At 41.1% G+C, this 23,392-nt stretch overlaps 4 protein-coding genes across 5 annotated transcripts; 2 read left to right on the forward strand and 2 right to left on the reverse strand.

Annotated features, from left to right (window-relative positions):
• The first annotated feature begins 354 nt into the window (after nucleotides 1-354).
• LOC145442601 (uncharacterized) lies at nucleotides 355-2,152 on the forward strand. Its single transcript, XM_080320558.1, has one exon. The coding sequence runs from the start codon at nucleotides 361-363 to the stop codon at nucleotides 1,423-1,425; it is 1,065 nt and encodes a 354-aa protein (XP_080176684.1). The 5' UTR covers nucleotides 355-360; the 3' UTR covers nucleotides 1,426-2,152.
• Nucleotides 2,153-2,320: 168 nt separating this feature from the next.
• On the forward strand, nucleotides 2,321-9,495 carry LOC145442600 (sperm-associated antigen 1-like). Its single transcript, XM_080320557.1, has 7 exons — nucleotides 2,321-2,535; nucleotides 2,599-2,741; nucleotides 2,809-2,996; nucleotides 4,622-4,767; nucleotides 5,192-5,297; nucleotides 5,376-5,485; nucleotides 6,058-9,495. The coding sequence occupies exons 1-7, from the start codon at nucleotides 2,446-2,448 to the stop codon at nucleotides 8,542-8,544; spliced, it is 3,270 nt and encodes a 1,089-aa protein (XP_080176683.1). The 5' UTR covers nucleotides 2,321-2,445; the 3' UTR covers nucleotides 8,545-9,495.
• A 744-nt stretch (nucleotides 9,496-10,239) lies between these two features.
• Nucleotides 10,240-15,170, reverse strand: LOC145442417 (26S proteasome non-ATPase regulatory subunit 11-like). Its single transcript, XM_080320321.1, has 12 exons — nucleotides 14,980-15,170; nucleotides 14,801-14,889; nucleotides 13,448-13,585; nucleotides 13,254-13,383; nucleotides 13,118-13,186; nucleotides 12,934-13,059; nucleotides 11,778-11,922; nucleotides 11,215-11,275; nucleotides 11,097-11,159; nucleotides 10,792-10,953; nucleotides 10,571-10,622; nucleotides 10,240-10,508 (listed from the first exon to the last, which is right to left on the reverse strand). The coding sequence occupies exons 1-12, from the start codon at nucleotides 15,062-15,064 to the stop codon at nucleotides 10,366-10,368; spliced, it is 1,263 nt and encodes a 420-aa protein (XP_080176447.1). The 5' UTR covers nucleotides 15,065-15,170; the 3' UTR covers nucleotides 10,240-10,365.
• A 2,527-nt stretch (nucleotides 15,171-17,697) lies between these two features.
• On the reverse strand, nucleotides 17,698-23,254 carry LOC145442419 (glyoxylate/hydroxypyruvate reductase A-like). 2 transcript variants are annotated; one of them, XM_080320323.1, is made up of 2 exons: nucleotides 22,338-23,197; nucleotides 17,698-18,916 (listed from the first exon to the last, which is right to left on the reverse strand). In XM_080320323.1, exons 1-2 carry the CDS (start codon nucleotides 22,787-22,789, stop codon nucleotides 18,364-18,366), a joined length of 1,005 nt encoding a protein of 334 aa, XP_080176449.1. In that variant the 5' UTR covers nucleotides 22,790-23,197; the 3' UTR covers nucleotides 17,698-18,363. The 2 variants fall into 2 exon arrangements, with proteins under 2 accessions (XP_080176449.1, XP_080176450.1); XM_080320324.1 differs by having other exon boundaries at nucleotides 18,710-18,916; nucleotides 22,334-23,254.
• Nucleotides 23,255-23,392: the final 138 nt, after the last annotated feature.

Raw genomic sequence — 23,392 nt, forward strand, 5'->3', positions numbered from 1 at the left:
TCAGTCAAAACGACGTTGAATCACAGCGAGACACCATAGGCGGGCTCATCCTTACTAATACTTGAACCAGTTAAATATGCAAATACATAACCGTGATGAGATAGATGCCTGAGAAATTGGTACGCCTAAATGCGTAGTTCATCGAACCACATTCCCCTATTGTACGATGACGATCTCCTCACACACTTTTCTGAAGACGTGGGCGTATACACATATGCTTCATGAACTCAATTTGTGATCAGTCGTCCAATGCATGTCGCAACACTTGCAGTTCCAAGACGCCCAATTACACATTTAAGTCACGAGATCCATAAGGTATAAATGTGCACGTCTTCATGAAATTAATACAGAAGACATCGCATGCGAATTAAGTCAACAATGAAAGGCAAAGGATCCACTACGCTGTGCTTAATTTCCTCAGTCATATTATTATTATTCAACGGATCACAATCGACGAAATTCGCAGAGTGGACATTCGATAAGAATAACGGCACGGTCGTCTTCGCTGATTACCCGCTTTCGGAAAATTTCCAAGCCGACGTCTCCCCGTTAGGTGCTGACATAAGCATCACTTTACCTCAAGGAAGAAAGGGCAACTGTATATTTGTCGACGGGAAGAAGTTTAACCTCGCGACAAATCTCAGCAAATCATGTATCTTCGATCTTGACCTCTGCGTATCGGGATTGAGAATATCTTTCTATCTGAAAGTAGTTAATTGGAATAATGCAACGGAACCGGTAATACTCAGCACGATGACAAATTATGGAGGCGTAGTGCTTCGGAAAATAAACGAAACCAACCAAATTACGTTTCGCATGCGTGGCTCGAGCGGAGCTGAGATCAACTCAATGCCAATTCAGGTATCTTTTGATAGATGGGTACAATTTACCTATGTGATTCCATATCAGCGTCGTGTCAATTTCGATCACGAATCTGAACTTACAACTACCGCTACCCCGGCAAGATATTATAATATGTCAGTTGGGTCGGAAAATGGAGCATCATTTTATTTGGATGAGCTCAAAGTGTATTATTCTACCAACGAGGACTACTCAGCCCCAACCAGTGCAGCCACTCACTCATCAAATACTGATATAGACGCAACCAAAATACCGTTATCAGAAATTTCGACATTGGCAATGCACGCTACGGGCAATTATTCAGAATGGACTTCCGACAGCGCCTTCGAAGATAACGCAACCTCTACAATCGGATACATCGGTACAGATAATGAGCTCTCAAATCTATGGATCCCAATAGCGATTGGCATAGTTGCAACTTCAATGGGAATATGTATTATATTTATATTGCGTCGACGCCGGACAAGAAAGAGAGTAAAGGGAATCGCGGATGGAAAAGGAATTCTTCTTAATTTCAAAGCAGATAAAGCAAACTATGTGAGAACATCCACAATTGAACCGTAGCCAGTCATTTTAAGGTGAAAGCCGACTGCAATCAAACTGATAAGGACAAGACTTGCAGAATTCCTTGAACACCTAGCTGCATCCTGCATATTGACAAGATTGATGCTGCGACAAATTACAAGTGTCAAATAAGACAAGCGATGATAGCATCCACTGGCGTGGCGAGGATAAAATTTTTGTAGCCTGGGCGGAAATTTAGGGAAAAGCGAATCCTCATTTTTCCAATTCGACTCCCGAGAGACCCGCTCCCACGTAAAATCCGTACGAGTTTATATTTATGTTTAAAAAAAACCTTGCCTTCACTGTCGTCAAAATCCAGATTTCGCGTCATTTATGGTATTTTTGTTGTCCGTGTGTACGTACAATCGCCTGGCTCTCAAACCTATAAAGGAGGACAAAAAGGAGGGCGTCCTCGGAGGACATTTTAAATTTCTTTAAAAAGGAGGGGTGGATGAGCGCCTTTCGATCCGGGGCTACGCTGCTGAACAGACTGACGGCAGCTCCGAACTGACTGACGTGCGCCTTCTTGCGTATGCACTACTGTACACGTACTGTGCGATCATTTTACTAATGCACTCGCGATCGCTAATGTAATCCGGGATGTTATTATACACACCTATAATTGATATGTATACATGCAATATTATTTCTTTTTGTGAATATCCTGTATAATATCATGATTACGAATCCTTTTCTTTCAATCGTTATTAATACACAATGTCATGCAGTTGGTTTATTTTTTGCAGGAGTGATTGTATTATGAAAAAAAGCACATTTCAAACGTAGGAAATACAGAACAGAACAATCCCCGTAGTTCAGCAGTTACCACTGAGCTGGTAGTTGTTACCATGTAAATCAACGTTATGCATCGATAGCCATAATGCAAATGAGCAACGGTTGTCGCTTGCCCAGCATATTTACTTGAGATTGCGGAAGTTTGTTGTGCTGCTGTCTGCTGTGGTGAGTCGTGGCGGAACTGGGTTTCTGTCATTGTAGTTCTGCATTCTCAAGGTATTGACTATGGCTGGCTTGAATGTAGCGCCTCCGAATAATGAAGTTACAGTTGACCAGATGGACTATGCTTATATTGAGAAGTGCTCCAACGAAAAGGCAAGGCAATGGTACTTTTGTTATTTCGAGTCGTCTCGTGACTAAGCTTTCGTTCCATTCCAGGAGCTTGTCAGAATTCTGCGCGCTCTCCGTTCGGGTCGTGAAGGATTCTATCCAGATTTGATCAAGTTTTGTGAAGACAAAATTCGCAAAATGAATCCGGAACACAGAGCACTGAGAAAGGAGCAGCCTATTTTGAAGGCATGGTAGGTTATCAGAATATTGAAATTCTCGTATTTTCTATGGCACCGGCAGCATGTCACAATTCGACAGGGACCTAGACAAGGACAATCTGAAAAATCTGAATAATGATCTGGAAAGTTGGACCTCAGAGATGAAGAAAATGGGTGAGGGAGTTACGGACAAGAAGATGTTTGAATCGAATTTGCAGAGAAATCAAGTTAACGGATTTTCTGATCACGGAGATCTTCCACCGGTACGAGGTACACAAGTGCTTAAAGGTATGTTCGGAAATTTACTATCAATGTCTGTAACTCCTTAAAAACCGAGCTGTCGCAGCGTGCTAAGATGGGCAAGGGCATGTACCGTGCCCATCAATATTCAAGTCTGTGCTGCTGACAGTATGCAAGTTGGCGCCAGGCGGTGGCAACATTGAACATGTACCAGAACAGTGGTTTTCAACCTAGACTCTTTGACCCCTAATTGGCCATGATTATATTTTGGACAACTGTAGACCACAAGCTCATTTATGTTGTTGAGATTTTAGTTGAACATAAACCGTTACCATGTTGTCTGAATTTTGTCAGTGTTGTAAGGGCTGTTCTTGTTCCCTTGCACCTGATTCTATCATGTTTCACTAGTTATCACTCTTTGCTGCCAGGGTCCAGGACTGTCAAAGGTTGGGAATTACTGTACTGCAGTCACTGTTCATTGCTCTTTTTCATTTAGATATTTATAGTTTTGTCAGTTCGAAGCACCACAACATTACGATACAGTCCTGCAGTAGAAAGATAGGAAGGTGTCAGAAAATAGATAAAAACATATTAACAATTAGTGATGCACGCTGAATGAGAAATGCTAGCTAAAATACACTGGCCAGTCTCCACTGATTAGTTAGATGCCACCATTTCATCACAGCAAACTTGGCATGATAGGCTTGTGAATTATAGTCTGTCGAAATATATGCTACTTACGACATGTGGAATCTTGTAAAACTGCTAATTTTAATCCAGAGGATGACAGATCTCTGGGATTAGCACGACTTTAGGTTTGAGACCACTTAAATTCACATCTCTCCTCCAATTATTCATCCATCATTCACGTCAAGGCATGCAAATGCATGAAGAATATGAAAATAGCAATCGACATATCTGTGATTGCACTGCAGTATAACTTCGGACTCCAATTAGGTCCTGGCCTTACAAACCATTAGGTCAATTTCTGTCCATCAAATGTGCCGCTTGAAATTATGTTGGTTGTGGAAAAAGTATTTTCCTCACTTCCCTTTGTTTTATGTGAGGAGTTGATTCAGTGTCGGTGGCTCCGTAGCCCTTTTTGCCGTGAGTCAAAATCGTATGCATGTAAACCCGAGTGGTGATACAAGAATAATAATGCGCCAAATTTGAAGCTTCTGCTGGCGTGCAGTTGCATCTCTTGTGATCCTCGCAACCCAAACGTAGGGTCAACACCGCATAACAAATAAGTGCAAGGGAGCATAAAAGTCTACCAACTAATGTTGTTGTGTTCGACACGACTGACTGGAGACTGGAGACTTCCGTGCAACTGCCTTGAAATGAATTTACATTACATCAATATTATAATGCTTGATTAGAGAGAGATAGTATTTCAACTTCTCATGCGTGTGGGCTTGCCACAGCAAACTTGCGTTCACTTCTCAGCGATCTACATCATGGCTTGATTAAAGTTTTCCACACGATGCCCTTTGTTCTACAACCCTGCCCATATACCTGACCTCAGGGCCGGCACTGGTTTTTCTCACTATCAACGAGAGGGCAGCATCGGGGAATGAAACCGGGGACCTTTCCATCTGTGCAATATTCCTTCTGTCAAAACTGAATTTGAATGTGTATTTTTCGAGACCAAAATCAACGTATTTGTGCTGCAGGTACTGCAAAGAAAAGCAATAAAGGTAAAGAGCCAAACCCTGATCGTATAAAAAGTTCAGACTACAGGTCATGGGAAAAATTCAATGTGGATGAAGAGTGCAATAAGATAGACAAGGAAGAAAGTACCCCCGCATCTGGACCTAAGGTATAACAAATAATATGATCTATATTTACTGTGCCCAGCGCTCCGGCTCCTATATATTCTAATGCGCAGATCTACCCTTGATTTGATGCTTAGTGAAAGATCACATGCACGCGATCTAGCAAAAAAAAATTGCACAAAACAAGTCAAGTACTTTTATCGTACCAAGATTTGAGTCATACTGTACTTGAGGGCCTGCTGAATCCTTTCTCAAAGTTCAACTACTTTCGGTGCACAAGACACATTGTTAGCAGAAAAGTGAAGTAATCACAAATTTGAGTATATGGTATATGGAATCTGTTCAATTTGAAACCCGAGAGTCATTTCTGACCATATTGACTTGAATAGGTCCCAGGCTATTTATTGAACCACAGACCTGTCTAGATCCTTTTATTTATCCAGAATATTTGAACCAATTCATACACAGGCCGTTAACATCCCTCGAAATATCGATGTCACGAATTTGAGCGAAGAAGAGAAAATGCTCAAATCGGTGAGAGAAAAGGAAAAGGGCAACGAGGCTTTCAAATCTGGTGAGTTTATTTCGTAATCTAGCAATTATGCATGCGGTTTGTGAGAGCGTGACCCGTGTCTTTTTTCGATCCATTCAGGCGATTACGAAGAAGCCCTGTCGTACTACTGCCGAAGCATCACGCTTCTGCCGATCGCCGCTTCATACAACAACAGGGCACTCGTATATCTGAGGCTTGAAAGATGGGAGGTGAGGACGTGCTCGCTAAAATGATATTCAGACTTTTGATCGGGCGTGTGTGTTGTGGATTTCGAACGTATTCAAATTTTGTGGTTTCCTGTGGGCCAGATCAAATTTGATTGTGTTCGATTGAGAGGTGGTCATCGTCTGCACTCAAGTAGAAGTAGAATTGACGTCGTAAATTTCTGTTACAACACGAAAGGAAATGGCGATTTCCAAGTAAGTTTTCAAGGCCTAGCTTTGCCTAAAACTGCAAACTGTCGAGCACAAATGGAAGTAAGCACTCTAAAGGCACTCATGGCCACTTGAGTGAGTAGTGTGAGTAGTGCAAATAGTCTAAACCTACTTGAGTGCTCTGAAAAGTAGAAGTACATTCTTACTGACCACCTCTGGAGGTGATAGAGTGATGAGAAAGAACTCGCTACATTACAAATGAAGTTCGATATTTTTTGTCCAAAAATTTTAATCCCGTTTTGATTCCGACTCTATACCATTTTGTACGTTATCTGCTGAATAACACCCTAGAAAAATGCTGTAGTGTCAGACTGTACAATAAGCTTGAACCGAATCTTCATTATCAGGACGCGATAAAAGATTGCAACACCGTACTGCAGTTCGAGGGCGAACAAAATAACTTGAAGGCTATGCTGCGGCGAGCGACTGCGCACAAATCTATGAAACGCTACGCTGAAGCCGCGGCGGACGTAGAATTCGTGCTGAGCAAAGAGCCGAACAATGCACGTGCCAAAGGTATTTTGGAGGACGTTGCGAAATTGAGGGAAAAGGAAAATGTGTCGAGAGAGAAGGACAGGCCGGAGGCGAAAAAAGGGAAAAAGATGGTGATCACGGAAGTCGATTCGTCCGATGAGGATACGGAACCGGAAATTAAGCCGGTAAAAACGCAGTCGGAAAAATCTGAAGTTGTGACGAAAGCGAAAGAAACGAACGAATCGAAAGCGGAAGAGGTCTCGTCTATTTCTACTGTGTCTCCGGAGTTCCCCGTCAAAACTGCAGAGTTAAAAACGAAGGCCGGCGACCTGTTCAAGTCCGGCAGGTATGGTGACGCAGGTGAACACTACACAAAAGCAATCGCCAGCATGTCGTCGTATGTGAAACCGGGCGGCACAGACCCGGGACACACCGCGGCACTGGCGGTACTGCACAACAACCGGGCCGCGTGCAGGTTAAAGCAAGGAGATGACAGGGCTTGTGTTGCTGATTGCAACGAAGTGTTGAAGGTGAAAAAGTGGGACGCGAAAGCCTTGATGAGGCGCGCGATGGCGTATGAAAACATGGAGAAGTACGCGAAGGCGTGGGCCGACTATCAGACCGCGTACGGCATGGACAGAGGCAACGTGCTGGCCCAAAATGGCGCCAACCGCGTCGGACAGCATCTGCGTGATATACACGGCAGTCGGTGGAGGGAGAAAGTTCCTAAAATTGAAACGCCCCCAATGCCTGCTTTGGGTGATATGCACAAATATGCAATACCTGACAATAAAGAGGCACCGAAACCTGTAAATATTTCCGATGTTCGGAAGGATGGGGAGAGTACAGTAGGTCCCGCGGAAAATCTCAGGGCGCCGTCAGGAATTATCAAAGAGGGTAAGAAGCAGAAAACCAAAGTCGACACCGTAGCTCCCGCAGAAAAGCTCAGTGTGCCATCGGAACTTCCCAAAGATGGTAAGAATCAGAAAATGAACAGTGATGATGTGAACGCCGTCGCTCCCACGGAAAATCTCGGCACGCCATCAGAATTTTCAAAAGAGGGCAAGAAGCAGAAAAGCAAAAAACGGAACAGGCCTAAATCGCCCCGAAAAGTGGAGGTTCCGTCTCCGACAAAGGAGGAAGCCGCAATTGAAAGCAAAAAAACAAAAATACGGCAGGACCTCTTCCAAAAACTGAAAGCAGACGGTAACGAGAACGTAAAGCAAGGCAAGTACGATGATGCCATCGATTGCTACACCAGATGCTTGACGCTGTGTCCGAAAGAACCGGCTAGTTACACTAACCGGGCGCTGTGCTTTTTGAAACTGAAAAAACATGTGTCCGCGGTCAACGACTGCACAGAGGCTATAAAGCTAGACCCGGTCAACACGAAGGCGTATTACAGACGCGCTCTGGCGCGTAAAGCAGAGGGCTACCACGGTGACGCGCGCCGTGATATTACTAAACTGCTCGAGATCGATCCGGGCAATAAAGCAGGACGTGCGGAGCTGGAGGCTTTAAAAAAATTGATGGGCAATACCAAGAAGGAAGTGAAACCGGTGCATAAAAAGCGGATGGTCATCGAGGAGGTGGACAGCAGTGAGAGTAGCGACGAGGGTGAGTTTGTGCTACCCGCCGAAGATAGCCCGGAACGAACCGAAGAGGTTAAAATCAAGGTTATTGGAAACGAAAATAAGACTCTAAACGCGACCGCACCGCTCCGGAAAACTGGCGATAACGAGTCACCAAAATCTGCAGATAACGAGTCTACAAAATCCGCCAAAATCACTGATAACAAGCTATCAAAAGCTACAGATAACAAGTCTGCAAAATCTGCCAAAGTCACTGATAACGAGTTGGCCAAAGCTGCAGATAACAAGTCTGCAAGATCTGCTGAAGTCACTGATAAAGTGTCAGCAAAATCTGTTGAAACCACCGATAGCGAGTCGACGAAATCTGTCAGAGCCAGACTCTCGGCTGACAGGCAATTGACACCTTACGAGTTTGGGCACTTGTGGAGCGCGATTGCCAGCAAGAAGAACCACGACGAATACAAGGCCCTGCTGGGTAGAATAAGGCCCGAACAGTTACCGGCGCTGTTGAGTAACAAAATCGACGACCACGTGATACGGATGGTGTCGCAGGTGGCTAGGGAGCACGCGACGAAAAGCGGGGATTGCCGGTACGCGTACGATTTATTGCGTTGCTTGACCAAAGCAGAACGATTCGGAGTCGTGGCTATGTTCTTGTCGGATTCGGATAAAAGAATCCTGAAAGATACGTTCGACGCTATTCGTGGTGACGATTCCTGCGTTGTCACGCAGGACGATATTAGCGAATTGGAAAAGAAATATGCGTAATTGGCTGATTCACGTCGGTGCGGGTGAGCTCCAGCAATTTTGGAATTATGAATGAAGCTCTTGCTGCTAGGGCTAGCGAGTCCAGTGCTCGAATTCAAATCTAGTGTCGATTTTGATGATTCCAGTTGGGTAATGAGAGTGGATCTTTTCGAGTACCGAAATTTGGAGCCCCTGATCTCAGTAATAGGTATTTTGATTATCAAATACTGAACTCCATTCAAGGCTTGGTACTCCATTCGAAATTGAATCACCCAGGTACTCGATATTGCCGAGCGCAACTCGCCTGTTCCGATGCATCTAATATCAGGGATTTGCCATACTCGCTATTTTCTACCCTGATCGAATACATATCTTCTTGGAGTGAATCAGGATTTGTCGTTTTGCATTCGATCCTGGATATGGTACCCGTCGACTGTGTTCTCTCGTACTGACTGCGGTGTGTCTGTATACTCTTGTCTGTACTTTACGGCGCGGTTTAGTGAGAATATGCATTTACTGGGCTGAACAAATCCTTGTTATAGTTTCATGGAGGGTTGTAATGACTGAAATCGGAAGTCACTATTTTTTGCAATTTCTCAAATCTAGAAAATGATTCGAATCAACTTGAGTAATATATTTAATCGACTCGTCCTCTACTCGAGTCATTGCGCTTGGCTCCACACATTCTGTACGACTTGACTCCAGTAGCCTTTGTGTTGTGTCCCGTATTGTTCTGCATAGCATGTAATGCGTAATCTCGGCGCCGACGCTGTTGCATCATTGTGTTTGTCATATTTTGAGAGCAAAGTTCTTTTGTAGTTTGTATACAATATGGCTATTCAGAAGTCAAAAAATTAACACTGAATACAAACAGTTATAGAACAGTGGACTTCGCTTACTTAGCAATACGTCAGGTGACGCATTCATGACCAAATAACAGATTTTGGTGGAATATCAATGCTCATTTGTTCATATGTGATCTATAATATTATGAACCTACTAGCGCAGCCTCGCACAAAAACGTAGCCGCAGCAAACCCTGTCCTCAAAAGGATAGAAAGACTGGATGCCAGGTCTACTGTTGGGTTTGTGGACACTGAGTGCCGACTACAATAGGCCTCACACTGAATATGATGCATTATTATCTAATGACACAGTAAAATCATGAAAAATAACTCAATTCAAAAGATCCGAGTCAAAACGAGAGCCCCCCCCCCCATCTAAATTGTGTGATTACTTGCCGTTCGACTGATTTAGATTACCTTTTTCAACCATGCTTCCACTCCACATACATGCAGGCAGTGCAATGCACATTATCTCCACAAAGGCACGCACGGGTTGTGTACTCATGCCTTATATAATTACATTGAGCTTGAAATAAGGTGCACAATTTTGATCATGCACACACTCTTCAATATGCAATCCAAGTAGTTGTCATTTCTCCAGCTTCTGGGCCATAGGGTTGCCGCACGTTCAAGACAATATGATCGAGTAGTTTACTACCTGGTAGCCTGATGCAGTATCTTTTCAAGCCACCCCAGACATTCTAACAACCAGAACCTCTGAATTTCTCTTTTATTGATAGGGCGTATACATAATACACCCACAACATAACATACCAGAAACGCACCCAGGCTTTGAACTACATACATTCGAGTTTGTAGGCAAAATTTAGGATTGACAACTAGCGATGTATTTACAAGTTCTCAAACAAGCATGAGAGTGGTGCACTGTTTACTGGTCAATTAGCAAATTGCGATGGCGAACAAACCGCCGAACGTCACTTGCAATTTACAAAATATGAAAGATATTCTTCAGTCAAATACAAATTTGCGAAAAACGGTTATGTCAGCTGTTTGGCCTTTTGATAGAGACTGTCCACAACCAGCGACATGCTGCTGATGACATCGAGCGAGGTCTCGTACGTCCTGTCCACTACGGGCTCGTCAAAAAGAATAAGAACACCTTCCCCTTGTGATAATATCCCTGAATGTAATTTGAGTGAATTAAAAATTTAGCTAGGGAATTGAACCAGATTGTAAACTCACCGTGAAACTTTTTATCGAGAATCATTTGAGATAGTTTCTTCTCAACGATGCTCTAAATATGGAAATGTGTTTGTGATTCAAAGTCGCCAGAATGTATAAATTTATGACATTTTGAGCACAACTAGTCATATACTGATATTAAACAGTTCACCATCTCTCATAAATGAACATTTCATGAAATTATTTATTTCAAAAGAATCACCAAAATCATTAGTACTCACAAGGTCGATATTGATGATGCTGGCGACGTGCTCCACTTGCACTCTCGAGAACGGCTCGATAATCCTCAGCAGGTTCTGCTCGAGTAAATGATCGTACAGTTTATCCAAATGTGCGCAAATGATCGGATCTGCCTTCAGTTCTTTCTCGTAATCCGTCAACGCCTTTGAAAGAGTAACGTAGCACCACAATGCAAAGTATAGAAAACGTATAGAAATGTCACATTATGATCACATCAAAAAATATATCGGTATTGACTTGAAATTCTTTTGTCAGTCAAGCTCTAACCGTAATCATCGATACATACCAATTTTAATCCGGAAATGGAGCGGTCGTGGCTCGACTTTGCAATGCTTTTCATTGCCTCAATCTGACACAAAACGAAGGTTATAAAAAGCGCGAATGCCACCTATAAATCCTCTTACTTCTCTGCCGGCGTATTTCAATGCCAGTTTTCCGCTGACGATGGATTGCACATCTTCGGGACTGAAACGTGAAAAAAGTATCGTTCCAAATGGTTGGGCTTATGACGAATCGTAGGTGACCCCAGTGAAAAAAATTGTCACAGGAGATTGTGTTATAGAATGAACAACTGCACATGGCACTAACTGTTCGGAGACAAATTACTTGTCTTATGAATACTTCTTATGAATACTCAAGTAGGCAGTACTAGCACTACACTCTAGTGGCTTTATTTAGATAACAATATTGATAGGAACAAGACAAAGTCTGGACATCAACAAGTGATGACGTACCGGGATTGGTTTGAGTCCCGAACGTGATTGAACAATATATTAGATATCATTTAACTCAAACATCATTCAAATTCAACTGGACCAGACATGGAAACGTATCTGGGTCACATCTATACTTTCAGTAAAGTTCTGCGATTTTAGGGAGATCGAGATTGAACCCAGCATAGCCCGAATGTGCCAGACAGTTCTACAATCATGTAATCAGATTTCACGTACTGTGCGATTGCTCTCACCTTTTAATCATGATCTTGCAGAGCAACATGTACTTCAACGCTGAAATGGCACGTTTGCTTTCGATGGAATCATATCCCTCAAATGCTTCGTAGAAGTAGGAATAGGCCGTTTTCCAGTCCTTCTCCGCGGCAGCGTGTAAAATACCTAGAAATCAAATGGAAACTCATTGACCCTTGCAAAATTTGTAAATGCTTGCTTTTGATTACCCAACTCCAAATCGTAGCAATCACTAGAAAGTCACATACATCTCTTATTCTTCGGCTTGCTAGACAGTATCAGCTTATTAATATTTTCATTATTTCAGGACACTACAAAACTGCGATACAATGAAAGATAGGAAGGTGTCGAAACGACCTGGTGAAGTCTTTGAAACCAGTATACACTATACAGTATAGTAATTAGTGTATCTTACGAAAATCAGTGAAACGCCGTCAAAAATCACTGACAATGATAAGACTAAAAATGGCGGTCAATGCCAATAACATTACCACCAATAGTGAGAATCGGTCGGGATGCAAAAATAATAATGCACCTTCTTTGTGGTGAAGCTCAATATCAATGCACTCTCCTTCTGCTGGAGCTCAATATCCTCTTGTAGGTTTAATAGAGCTGGTTAAGACATAGTTCGAGAACTCCGCGATATAGAGACATTGCCATAACACTTATTCAACCACAACTATTTTCCAATACACACAAAAACATCTTGGGTAAGAGCAGAAAATGTTAGGGAGATCCGTTTAGTTGGGTAGGCGTACGGAAAGCAGTGGCCAGATCGACTTTTGCTGACCTGCTAATGTTCAGTGACAAGTTCTTTGAATTACATAAAGCAAATCTACCTGGCACACCACAGTTCATGTGACAAAGTTCGCTACAAAATTACCAATTAAGCTAGAAAATGGTAACTTAATTAACAAGAATCACACACAGACAAAAGACTTTGACAGGACGACATTGTAAACTACATCTTTCGAACTCATCAGGGGTTGTTTTATAATTTCACTTCTATCCAAATAGAAATTTACCATTGAGTAGCATTGAGTAGCAACACACCTCTTAGGAAATGGTAGAAGAGTTCAAACCAAACCTCTCCACATATATGAAACGGCCGTCCACATAAAATATACACAAATACAAATGAACATAATGTAAGCTTACCGGATTGAAGATCAAGAGCTGCCTGCATTTTTGGCGGGCAATAAATCGAGTTCGCTGTGGTTCGAGCAGACGTGAGTGCGGCTCTGGCTTTTTGTAAGTTTCCAAGAGCGTGGTACGTTCTCGATTCTACAATTATACGGGGGCTGAGCATATTCGCATCAAACTCACGGAAACACTCGCGTACCTGTCAGCTGCACCTCCACCAACAGCTGTTTGTCGTCAAGTTTTTTCAGCTCTCGTAATAATGTAGATCCTGAAATATTAGCAAACAGTTGGAGCTACTACGAAACGAGTTTTAAATGAAAAAAATAGTAGGTTACCTAATTTCAAAGCTTCTTCGTACCGTTCCGTGTCAAAGTATAATGCAACAAGTCTCGCTTCCAAAGCTTGGCGTAAAAATGTTCGCTTCTCTTCCTTGGCCCACTCAATACACTCTTTACATAGTTGTACCTAGTAACGTTTTGCATTATGCACCTGCAAGATATACTTGACCCAGTACCAGAAATGGAAATACCTCAAGCCCAGTACCAGCTTCCATATCCAGAAATAAATCCACTAGCGTTCGGACTAATTTGGCTGCTTTCGCTTTGCTGATAGATTTCAGGAAAGGGCGAACGCCTTTTACCAGCCCGCCTAGTTCTTCGGCATGACCCTGAAAGAGTTTTCAAGTTTCCAGCCATACTTATCAAACAGTTACAAGACCAGGCTAGCAATGGTGATGGAACAATTGCTGTCAAGTCACAATCTCAAGATCCATAAATATCGTGATTAGAATACGTTACATTAATTTCAGTGCCAGCATTCATTCAGAGTCTGCCATACTTGAGCATTAGGGTTGTTCAAAAATTACTTTTTTCCAGATTCCAGGATTCACCGACTAAATTGGTAGGTTGCCTGAAAAAAACGATGCAATTCCAACCAGCATAAGCGAAGTTATTTGAGTTTTTCGTTAATATTTCTGGGATTACCCATCATCAATCCTATTGGAATCTCGGTACGTTTTGCATAATATAACATGTGAGCAGCAATGATTTTCCAAATTAAAGTAATTTAATAAAAAATATTTAAAAAAATATAACATAGCGAGAGCACAGGACACCGATTCATACAGGCAACTTGACAATTTCATGCGGATGACAGTAAAATTTCAATTTTTTTCAATTTTTTTAATAAATAAATGCAAAAATTGCAATTGGCTCAATTCCAACCGGTCGAAGCCGACGCAAATTTGGTGTGTAGCATTTTCCTTAGGCAACCTAGCGATTTTATCAGTGCATCGTCGGAATCCGGAAAAATAGTTATTTTTGAACAATCCTATTGAGCGTGTTTCCAAAAAAAAAATTATTCATCATCGCAGAAAAGAAAAAGTAAGAAAAACTTCAGATACGTAAATAAACTACACATGATGCAAAAAAATATTGACCGGACGCATTAGTGAAATGAAGTTCAAAACAAAAGGATTGTGAAATAAAATGTACAAATGTAGATGTAGGCTATACGCAAATGTATATGCATTTTCATTATGAGATGGAGCTGCACCGAAGTAATTTGTTGGTCATCGAGTCTACTGCCGTTGTCAGTAGTAGTTTGGTCTACATTGCGTACATCGCGCTCCAACAGTGAATAGTAACCCTGACATCTAATGTAGCTGTAGGTGTAAGAGCACAGAACAAGTCAAATTGTGTTTTAAGGGAAATAGGAAATATCTATATCAAATGAACAAAATATGTTGGCTGGTACTAGTTCATATAGCCTACTAGGAGGACTACAATCCGAATATCATTCAACAGTGCACATTCAAGACACATACCGGTAGCTCCAAGAATAAATAAGACACCACCAGCTCATTACGGTTAGTAGGGCCTACCTGTTTTTGTAATAAATTTCCCAGTTCTAATATGCTTTGTTCCTTGAGCTTGATGGCTTCTTCATCAGCAATGCTCACTTCACGTTTCACTGAAAAAGTTATAACATACATCACAGTGACTTCAAGTTCCAATGGACGCAATGGTGGATACAACAATTAAATCAAATAGATGAATTTACCAATATCTTTGTAGATATTTATTGCTCCTTTTTGATCTTGCAAGCTCAATGACTGCGCGTGTTCTAGTTCCATTGAGGCTGCCATGGATGTCAGGTTATGTATCGACTATTAATTGAATTGTATTAGTTATCTTAATCGCTGGTTCCTATAAATTCTGACACTTATGTAGAGCTGAAACAGATACGAATCGGTTTATATACCACTTTACCTTACACATCCCAAACATTGTAGTAAGTTGACACTGACTATATTCACAATAATCAATCGAATAAAAGCCTGACCTGTAGAACCTAATATAGTAAAATTGAAATTTGATTAAAATCAACTATATCAATGCAAGATGCAACTTGTAAGTAAGATTATAGTTATGGTATCATGAATAACTGCTGGCGTCTGCCGTCTAGAATTCATAACCTACATATCAATATTTCTTACAATAGCATCCAATTATGTTCGGCAGTAAAATTATGAAATGGTCAGGGTTCTATCTTCTATCCATATTTATATATCATTAAAATGTGAACACTACAAATATACCGTAGCCGATAAAACAGAATCAGCATCGGTAACAAGTTTTCCTTGATGCCCAGTACACACTACACAGTACACAAATAATATGTAGAAGTGTGGAATCACTCCGAATCGGCAAACGAACACCCTTTCTTTTCTACCATACTAATCAACGAATCAGCATAAAACGTACAGCAACACTGCGTGGATCAATTTGAGCATTGTTAACGATATATCCTTTGTCATGAGCATGGTTAGACAATAGATAAGGTTGTGAGACATGAGCATTATCAAAATATATGCCATTGTAGCGTTATGATAGCAGTTTTAGATATTTTCTCCAAAGCTCATGAACATCGGTAAAACATGACTCGGTAGTATCTCAGAACTGCTGCGTCACTAATAAACAGACATGTCGATAAGCAGATTTTGAAATAATTGAACCTTCGAAATTTTACAATCATTTCGCCTGACAAAGGGTATGATATGGTGTTTGTATCGAAGAAATAAGTTCCTTCACATCTCACAAATATCAATAGCTAGATGCAACCCTCTCATATTGATTCGAATACATCGTGGTTTAAGACGGGCGGGGAAGAAGTCTAAAGAAAGACACCCGAAAAGATCAGAGCGAGCACCAGGTATCGGTGGATCACCATCATAAACGGTGTTCAAGGCATGTACGTTATAGATTGCTCTTGGTGAATTGTAATGAAGAGCAAGCCCACATTTTGTGCTGAACTGAAAGCTCTCAGCCATACTAGCGCGTGATGCGCCTCGATTACCATGGACGGCACCTGCACAAACAAGAAACAACTGGAAACGACGCTACACGGCGATACTCGGAAAGAAAAAGTTCGAACTGGGCTTCTTTACGCTGACCCGTCGATTGAAATACATAGTGGCGTCATAAAGGGCTACATCGAAGAATTACTTGAGTGACGTCGAATGCGGTTTGCAGTACCACTTTTTTCAACAATCACTGTGAGTATACAGATTACAGATAAGTCTGCCATTGGATATCAATTGCCATTGGGTATAACCTAAGTCGATTTTACATCTGCCGTTGGCGATATACTGTAATGCCGTAAGTTGTAAATAGTAAGTGACGATGTCATCTGATTAACACTGCTCACTAGAGGCGTTGGGAAATAATGAAAATATTAGTTATCTATATAGAATATAAGTTGTTGGTTCTTTACTGGAATCGCTGGCCGTTTTGCCTGATATATCAGGTGAGTAGCGATGATTTTCCAAATTGAAGTAATTTAGTAAAAAATAATGAAAAAGATGAAACATAGTGTGAGCATAGGACGGTCCGTGGACATATGAGCATGCGACATTACAGCATGCGACGCTTCGGCATGCGACAATTTGGCATGCGACACATGAGCATGTGGGTTAAATTACGGGTTAGGGGTAGATTAGGTTAGGTTTATGGTTGGGTTAGGGTTAGAGTTTAGGTTAGGTTAGGCTAGGTTAGGTTAGGTTAGGCTATGTTTCGGGTTAGGGTAAGTTTTTGGGTTATGCAGTCACATGCTGAAGTGACGCATGCTGATGTGTTCCATGCTGAACTGTCGTTTTCCATTGTGTCGCATGCTCATATGTCGGGCAACCCATAGGACACCGATTCCATACAGGGTTGGTGTCATGTGTCATGGTGTTTAGGCTGCATACGGTAACCACTGTAGTATGTATATGATATCAACAAGAAACAATGTTGCTATGTTTGGACTCATAAATCGTTTGAACTACGTGTGGATAAGAGCAAGGTCGCCTGTAGTCTTTCATCCCGTACCTGTACTCAATGTAGTTCAATTCTGTATGGTCAAGAAATTACTGCAAATGCATGGTTGCAACTTGTTGAGCTTCCACCTTGTACAGGCTGAAAGTGTGGCGCTTCTTGGTTTGCTCCCCGACATTTTTTGTTGACTAATTGATATATAGAAGCACACTTACATGGGTTACGTTATTATGAAGATTCCATACTTAGACCATGAGGTGGAAGGTAATGTGAATCTGCCGATAGCTACCAAACAATGTCTAGGTCTAGGAATAACCGAAGAAGTGCCAAAAGTTGTGATTTTTTTAGTCTCAGGTAATTTATATGTAGACTAGCTTTCCCGTTTTTAAACATGCTACATTATTTCAGCTACTCAATACCTGAATTACATGAGAAATGTTACGATTACTGGCACTGTTTGCGACAGGACTGCTTAGTGGAGTGTACGTTGCACAAAATTACAACGTGCCCAAATCCTCCGTGATTTTGGAAAAACTGACGAAAACAGTGTCGGACGCTTCATCAAGTCTATCTGGAAACAAGAAAGATGACTCATGACTTCTTCCGAATGCGGATTCAAACACACGGCTCTATGCATTATCATTACCAAGCTTCATGATTGATGTCAAATAATGATTAATCCACTGTGCTGCGACTTGTTGAAAATTGACTGACTGGGTAGGAGTCCAATAACAACTGTTTTGCGATTGATAGGTTACATACAGCTGTCCGTGAAAGGGCAATCTTGTCACACAATTTAGATTTCCAACCTTGTGACGTTTGTGTGACTTTGCATAACTAGAAGTCAGATATCCATGTAAGTATTTGGATTCATAGCCACAATTAATAGACAATGAAATTAAAGTCCAGCCATATATTTCAAGCTGTACTATTTAGCGATTCTGGTCAATGGTCTGCAATGATGAAGACTTTGTGACTGAAGATTCTGCATACATAGGCCTACCACTTTGTAACTAATGAATATATTTGTGTTTCGGCTTAAATGTTGTTTACACTAACACAGAAACATGTCACAATTTATAGAAATCGAATCACTGAAAATATGGCAAAGTGAAAGTGGTGCAACGTTTCAATATTGCTTATCCCAGTTGAAAATATATTTCAATGGCCTGTTGTGGATATAGTTTTCTAGATTTTCGATGAACCTTTTTTCGACAAGACCACGCCCTCCGGCTCCACTGACATGTGGTGTGATTGTAACATCTTTCAAATCCCACAACGGTGACTCCGGCGGTAAAGGCTCTTTTTCAAAAACGTCCAAGAATGCTTTTTCAATCCATCCGCTGTTGACTGCCTCGACAATGCTTCTCTCATCAATAATATCACCTCTACCTATATTGATAAATCTGATTGGTTTACTGGAACAAACCTTCAGAACGCCATTTGACAGAAGTCCCTTTGTATGAGAGGTGCTGGGCAGTATGTTGCAAATGTAATCACAAGTTTGCAAGAGTTCAGGCAATTCACTGCTAGTATAAATTTTCTTCACATGATCGACTGGTTCCCAAGTAGTTTTCAGGCCATACACTGTCATACCCATTGAGTTGCATGCTTTTGCCACGTCTTTCCCGATATCTCCTAGACCCAAAATTCCAATACTCAGTTTTGACAGGGTTCGGTACCTTAAATGAAAGGACAACCACTTGAGGTGAAACAGCATTACATTATACATTACATACGGCATCCCTATGCTACTGAGGAGGATTTGTCCCGAGTGAAAGTTAGGAGAGAGGGAGAGTAGAAGAATATGGTGTGGTCAGGCAATACTACTGTACCATAGACTGCAATATCTGCAGATGTGGCCAATGTTGGTAGTTGGCTACTTATATCAGAAGTCTCAAATTTGCTCGAGGGGCATTTTCCTGGTTTTTGATGACGCCAGGGGCCGCAGAATCAATAATTGGGGGCTGAATGTCTTTTCAAGTAGGCCTTATTTGACGGGAGCAGACACCTATCGAGAAGATGTGATTCACTAAGTACCAATTCATGCTCTGCTCGAAAAAAATCTCATTTTTAGATATTTGAATAGAATACATGCGCTAGAGTGGTAGTAAAAATGAAGATCTGAGAAGTACCAGGGTAACTAGTTTCTGAAAGCTTATACACTCAGGCATAATATGCTATATACTTTTAGCAGTTAATTGGAGGTGATTAAGTTTCGAAATTGTCAGATAAGACTACCGGTAATGTGAAATGACATTCTACTTCACGAAAATGCAGACACTCTAGATTTCCCTAAATAATTTGAGTAGAACTGGAAGTGTTCTGTCAACAGAAGTACTGGAGTAGGCCTAGGCGGTTGCCAGTAAACTCGCCCCAAAGTAAATTCGGCACATGAATTAATAACATAATTATACTATTATTAAGTGATTTGGATGTCAGGGTATGCGTAGATCGCGTAATCACGCGAGATAGCGCGGATATTCACGGGGACCGAATTTACCGACGGCCGAATTCACTGGTTACTCGGTCAATTCTGCCCTCGGAGAATTTTTTATAAAAATGTATTACCAACTATTAATGTGAATTAATGTCATAATTATATTATTATCAAGCGATTTGGAGAACAGGGTATGCGTATAAATATATATATGTATATATATATGCCGATGTTTACGGGGCCGAATTTACCGACAGCCGAATTCAATCGGTATATTCGGCCCTAGGAGAACATTGTATTACGAACTAATAATGTGTATTATATTACATAATTATAATATTATCAAGTGATTTGGAGGTTAGGGGTTAGGTTTAGGATTAGGGTTAGGTCTGGGTTGTAATGACTCGAGTCATGACTCGACTCGAGTCAGACTCGAGTCACGATTTTTTTATGACTCGACTTGACTCGAGTCATTTTCTTGAAATGGGAAAATGACTCGACTCGACTCGAGTCAATATTTGGATTGACTCGACTTGTACTCGAGTCATTACGCATGACTCGACCCAAGTCATTGACTCGGCTTATTTTATATGACTTGAAGATGAAGAAATTTGCGAATCTTAATGGCTAGATCAACGCATTCGACGAATTCTGCCGACATCGCTATTTGTCACCACTGCTTTCGTTGCACTTGTCTGATATCAGATATGCCGCCGTAAAAACAACAGAAAATGATACATAGTAGCAATGCATTGTACAAAATCGTCCAGTGATGAAGAGGTAATAGATCCTCCGCAATTAAAGTACTCAAGACTTTTCAATTATACAAGCAAACAATTGAATCAAAGTTCAATTAGAGCCAATGAAATGACTCAGATGGTGAAGAGACTGATAAGCTCATGTGTATATTTGAAGGCGATGATTCTTTGCATTTTGGGCGACTTGAAAGAATGAGTATTCAATGCTCTTCAGTGTGGTTCAAAAATGCTTGTCAATTCCTGCATCTAGTGCACTAGTGGAACGTGTATTCAGTAGATGTGGATTCATTCTACGGCCATGCCGCTTTAACATATTTGAGGATCTCCTTTCCACATTAGTATTTTTGAGGTGTAACCTCTTGATTTGATCTGCTGTCTGTGAAAACACACAATGCCCCTCGTCCATTTGACGTTTTGTTAGGTATGTGCATTGTGCACGTGAGTAATAATGAATGGCTAATGTTGTGTGATGTTTGTACAATATGGCTGTTCTAAAATAACTTCTTTTTTATTTTACTGGGTGGTTACTTGATAAATTTGTTATGTTGCATAAAAGGAACACTGAATCTGGCTTAATTTGAAAAAAGTGGAATCAATGATGTGAGATGAGAATATTTTGGATTTGAATATAAATGGAGTATTTTAGTGAGAAATTCTTTCATATAATATAATTACATAGTAGTAAGCCGACTGTTTTTTCATATCCAAAACATTCTACTCTAATAACTTCACTTTTTCTAGTTGGAATTGAGTCAAATTTGCTATGAATCATATTTTTACACAATGTAACAATATCATGAGATAGCCGGTAAAATTCGAAAATCTCTATTTGTAATTAGTCTAAAATTTTCTTTCATAACATTGCTTTCTACTGGTTGGAATTGAGCCACATTTGATTTTTTAGGCAATCTAGCAATTTTAAGAAGTAGCCGGAAAATTTGAAAAAATGTTTTTGAACAGCCCCATTGTACAATTATTTCTCCAATGCTGTAACTGCGATGTAGTCTGTAATGCAATTGGGAAAACCTTTAGTATAATCAAAAGGTATCTGTTCTGTTGTCACTGCACAATGCACATAGTTGCATGCACGCTTTTACAGCATGCTGGCCTGTTGTAAATACCTCTACATAAACATGCATCCATTGATTCTCTATCAACTAGTATCTTGACGTGAATTTGTTGGTTCTCTATCAGATAGTACGTAGACGTGAATTCGTTGGTTCTCTATCAGCTATTCGTGAGCTATCGTCGACGTGTTCATAATAAAATCTGAATGCTTGTATTGGTGATGTATCAGACTGACAAGAGAGATATTTGATTATAAGTTCCAAGATTAGTAAAGTTATCTTTAGCATCAGTAAATGAGGCCAGGACCTGTCCGTTATCTGCCTAAATAAACACGTGCCAAGACTCTGATAGGGACAGAATGAGCATGTTTCGCAAACAGGGAATTCGATATCACCCAAGCAGGATTGAAAACATGAGTTGAACATGACTTCAATACTGTGACTTGGACTCGACTCGAGTCATAACACAATGACTCGGACTTGACCCTTTAACCTGTGACTTGGACTCGGACTCGAGTCTGTGATGAATTGAAAATGACTCGACTCGACTCGAGTCAAAACCACAAAAGTATGATTGACTCGTGACTCGGAACCATGTGAATTGGTTACAACCCTGGGTTAGGTTAGGTTAGGATTAGGGTTAGGATTAGGTAATGGTATTGTAACTGTTGTTGTTACTCTGGCCCTGGCCGAATTCACCGACGACCGAAGTGACAGAGGGCCGAATTTACCTTGGGCCGAGTTTACTGGCAACAGGCCTAGGCATGTTTCAAAAAGGAAGAAATACTGGGTTTACGATCACCTACTGAAACTTCACTATATTATGATGTATACTTGCCCACAAACATCTTCAATTCTCTGCCAGTCTTTATTGAGACTTCGTTTGATGATCTTCGGCATGTTTCGCTCCATAGAAATGATAGCGCATATCACATAATCGGCCATTTCCAGATTATAGACAGCAGCACTTCTCGTCACGATGCATTGGCGGAAGCGCTTCTTGACATCATCGGCGAGTGAATTCAACGGTTCTACACCGGCCCAGGCGCATTGTATCCATTTTAGCGATGGTGGTAGGCAATTGCCGACGGCTTCAAATAATGTGGGTAGAATGAGGGCTACTTCACAATCTCTTAGCTTTTCCGTCAGCTGTTGAACGTTGTCGTCAGCACCGACTGCTACTAAACCGGCCTTGACCCCAACCCGATTTTCTATGTGCTGTACGTAACGCTCTGGATTGGTAAATTGTAATAGCTCTTGACTAATTGCTACTTTCAAGAATCGAGACATGCCCGCCACTCTCGTATCAATACACTGCACTGACTGCTAGTTGATATCGTCTCATTCGATTGGTAATAGCTCGCCAAAGAATTCTAACCCGTTATTGACAAATCGGAAATTTTAATCTGCGTCTACACTTTACATTGGAGACAGAATACGACTTGATAATGCAGGAAGTGAAGAGATTAAATTCCTGTCAATACAACTGGTTAATATCGCTGAGAGAATCACGAAAGTGAGAGTTCGTGAGCGTTTTCGACTCCACAACATTGCGCGTGAAGAGCGATGATATGAAATTTTAGAAATTAGCATGTGAACGATTGTACGTCAATAGCGAGGTTGGCAGCACCTCGTCCACGCAAATGAACATGCTAGCACCCGTTTCTAGTTTTGATCAAGTATAATAATGGCTGGCTATAATCGGGTAGTCGGTAACGAAATTCTACTCTTCGGAATACTTGAGTACTCAAGCCTACTTGTAATTGTTAAGTTACCATCATTTTAAACTACTTCCAACTAACTTCGGTAGTTTTTCAACCCAAACTACGTATTTTTTGTTATTGAGTTTTATTGACTTCTGGGAACTATTCGCACGAATTTTGTCACGGAAAT

This window comes from Botryllus schlosseri, chromosome 7 (assembly GCF_051294905.1).
Source record: "Botryllus schlosseri isolate E-star chromosome 7, Bs_hap1, whole genome shotgun sequence".
Lineage (NCBI taxonomy): Eukaryota > Metazoa > Chordata > Ascidiacea > Stolidobranchia > Styelidae > Botryllus > Botryllus schlosseri.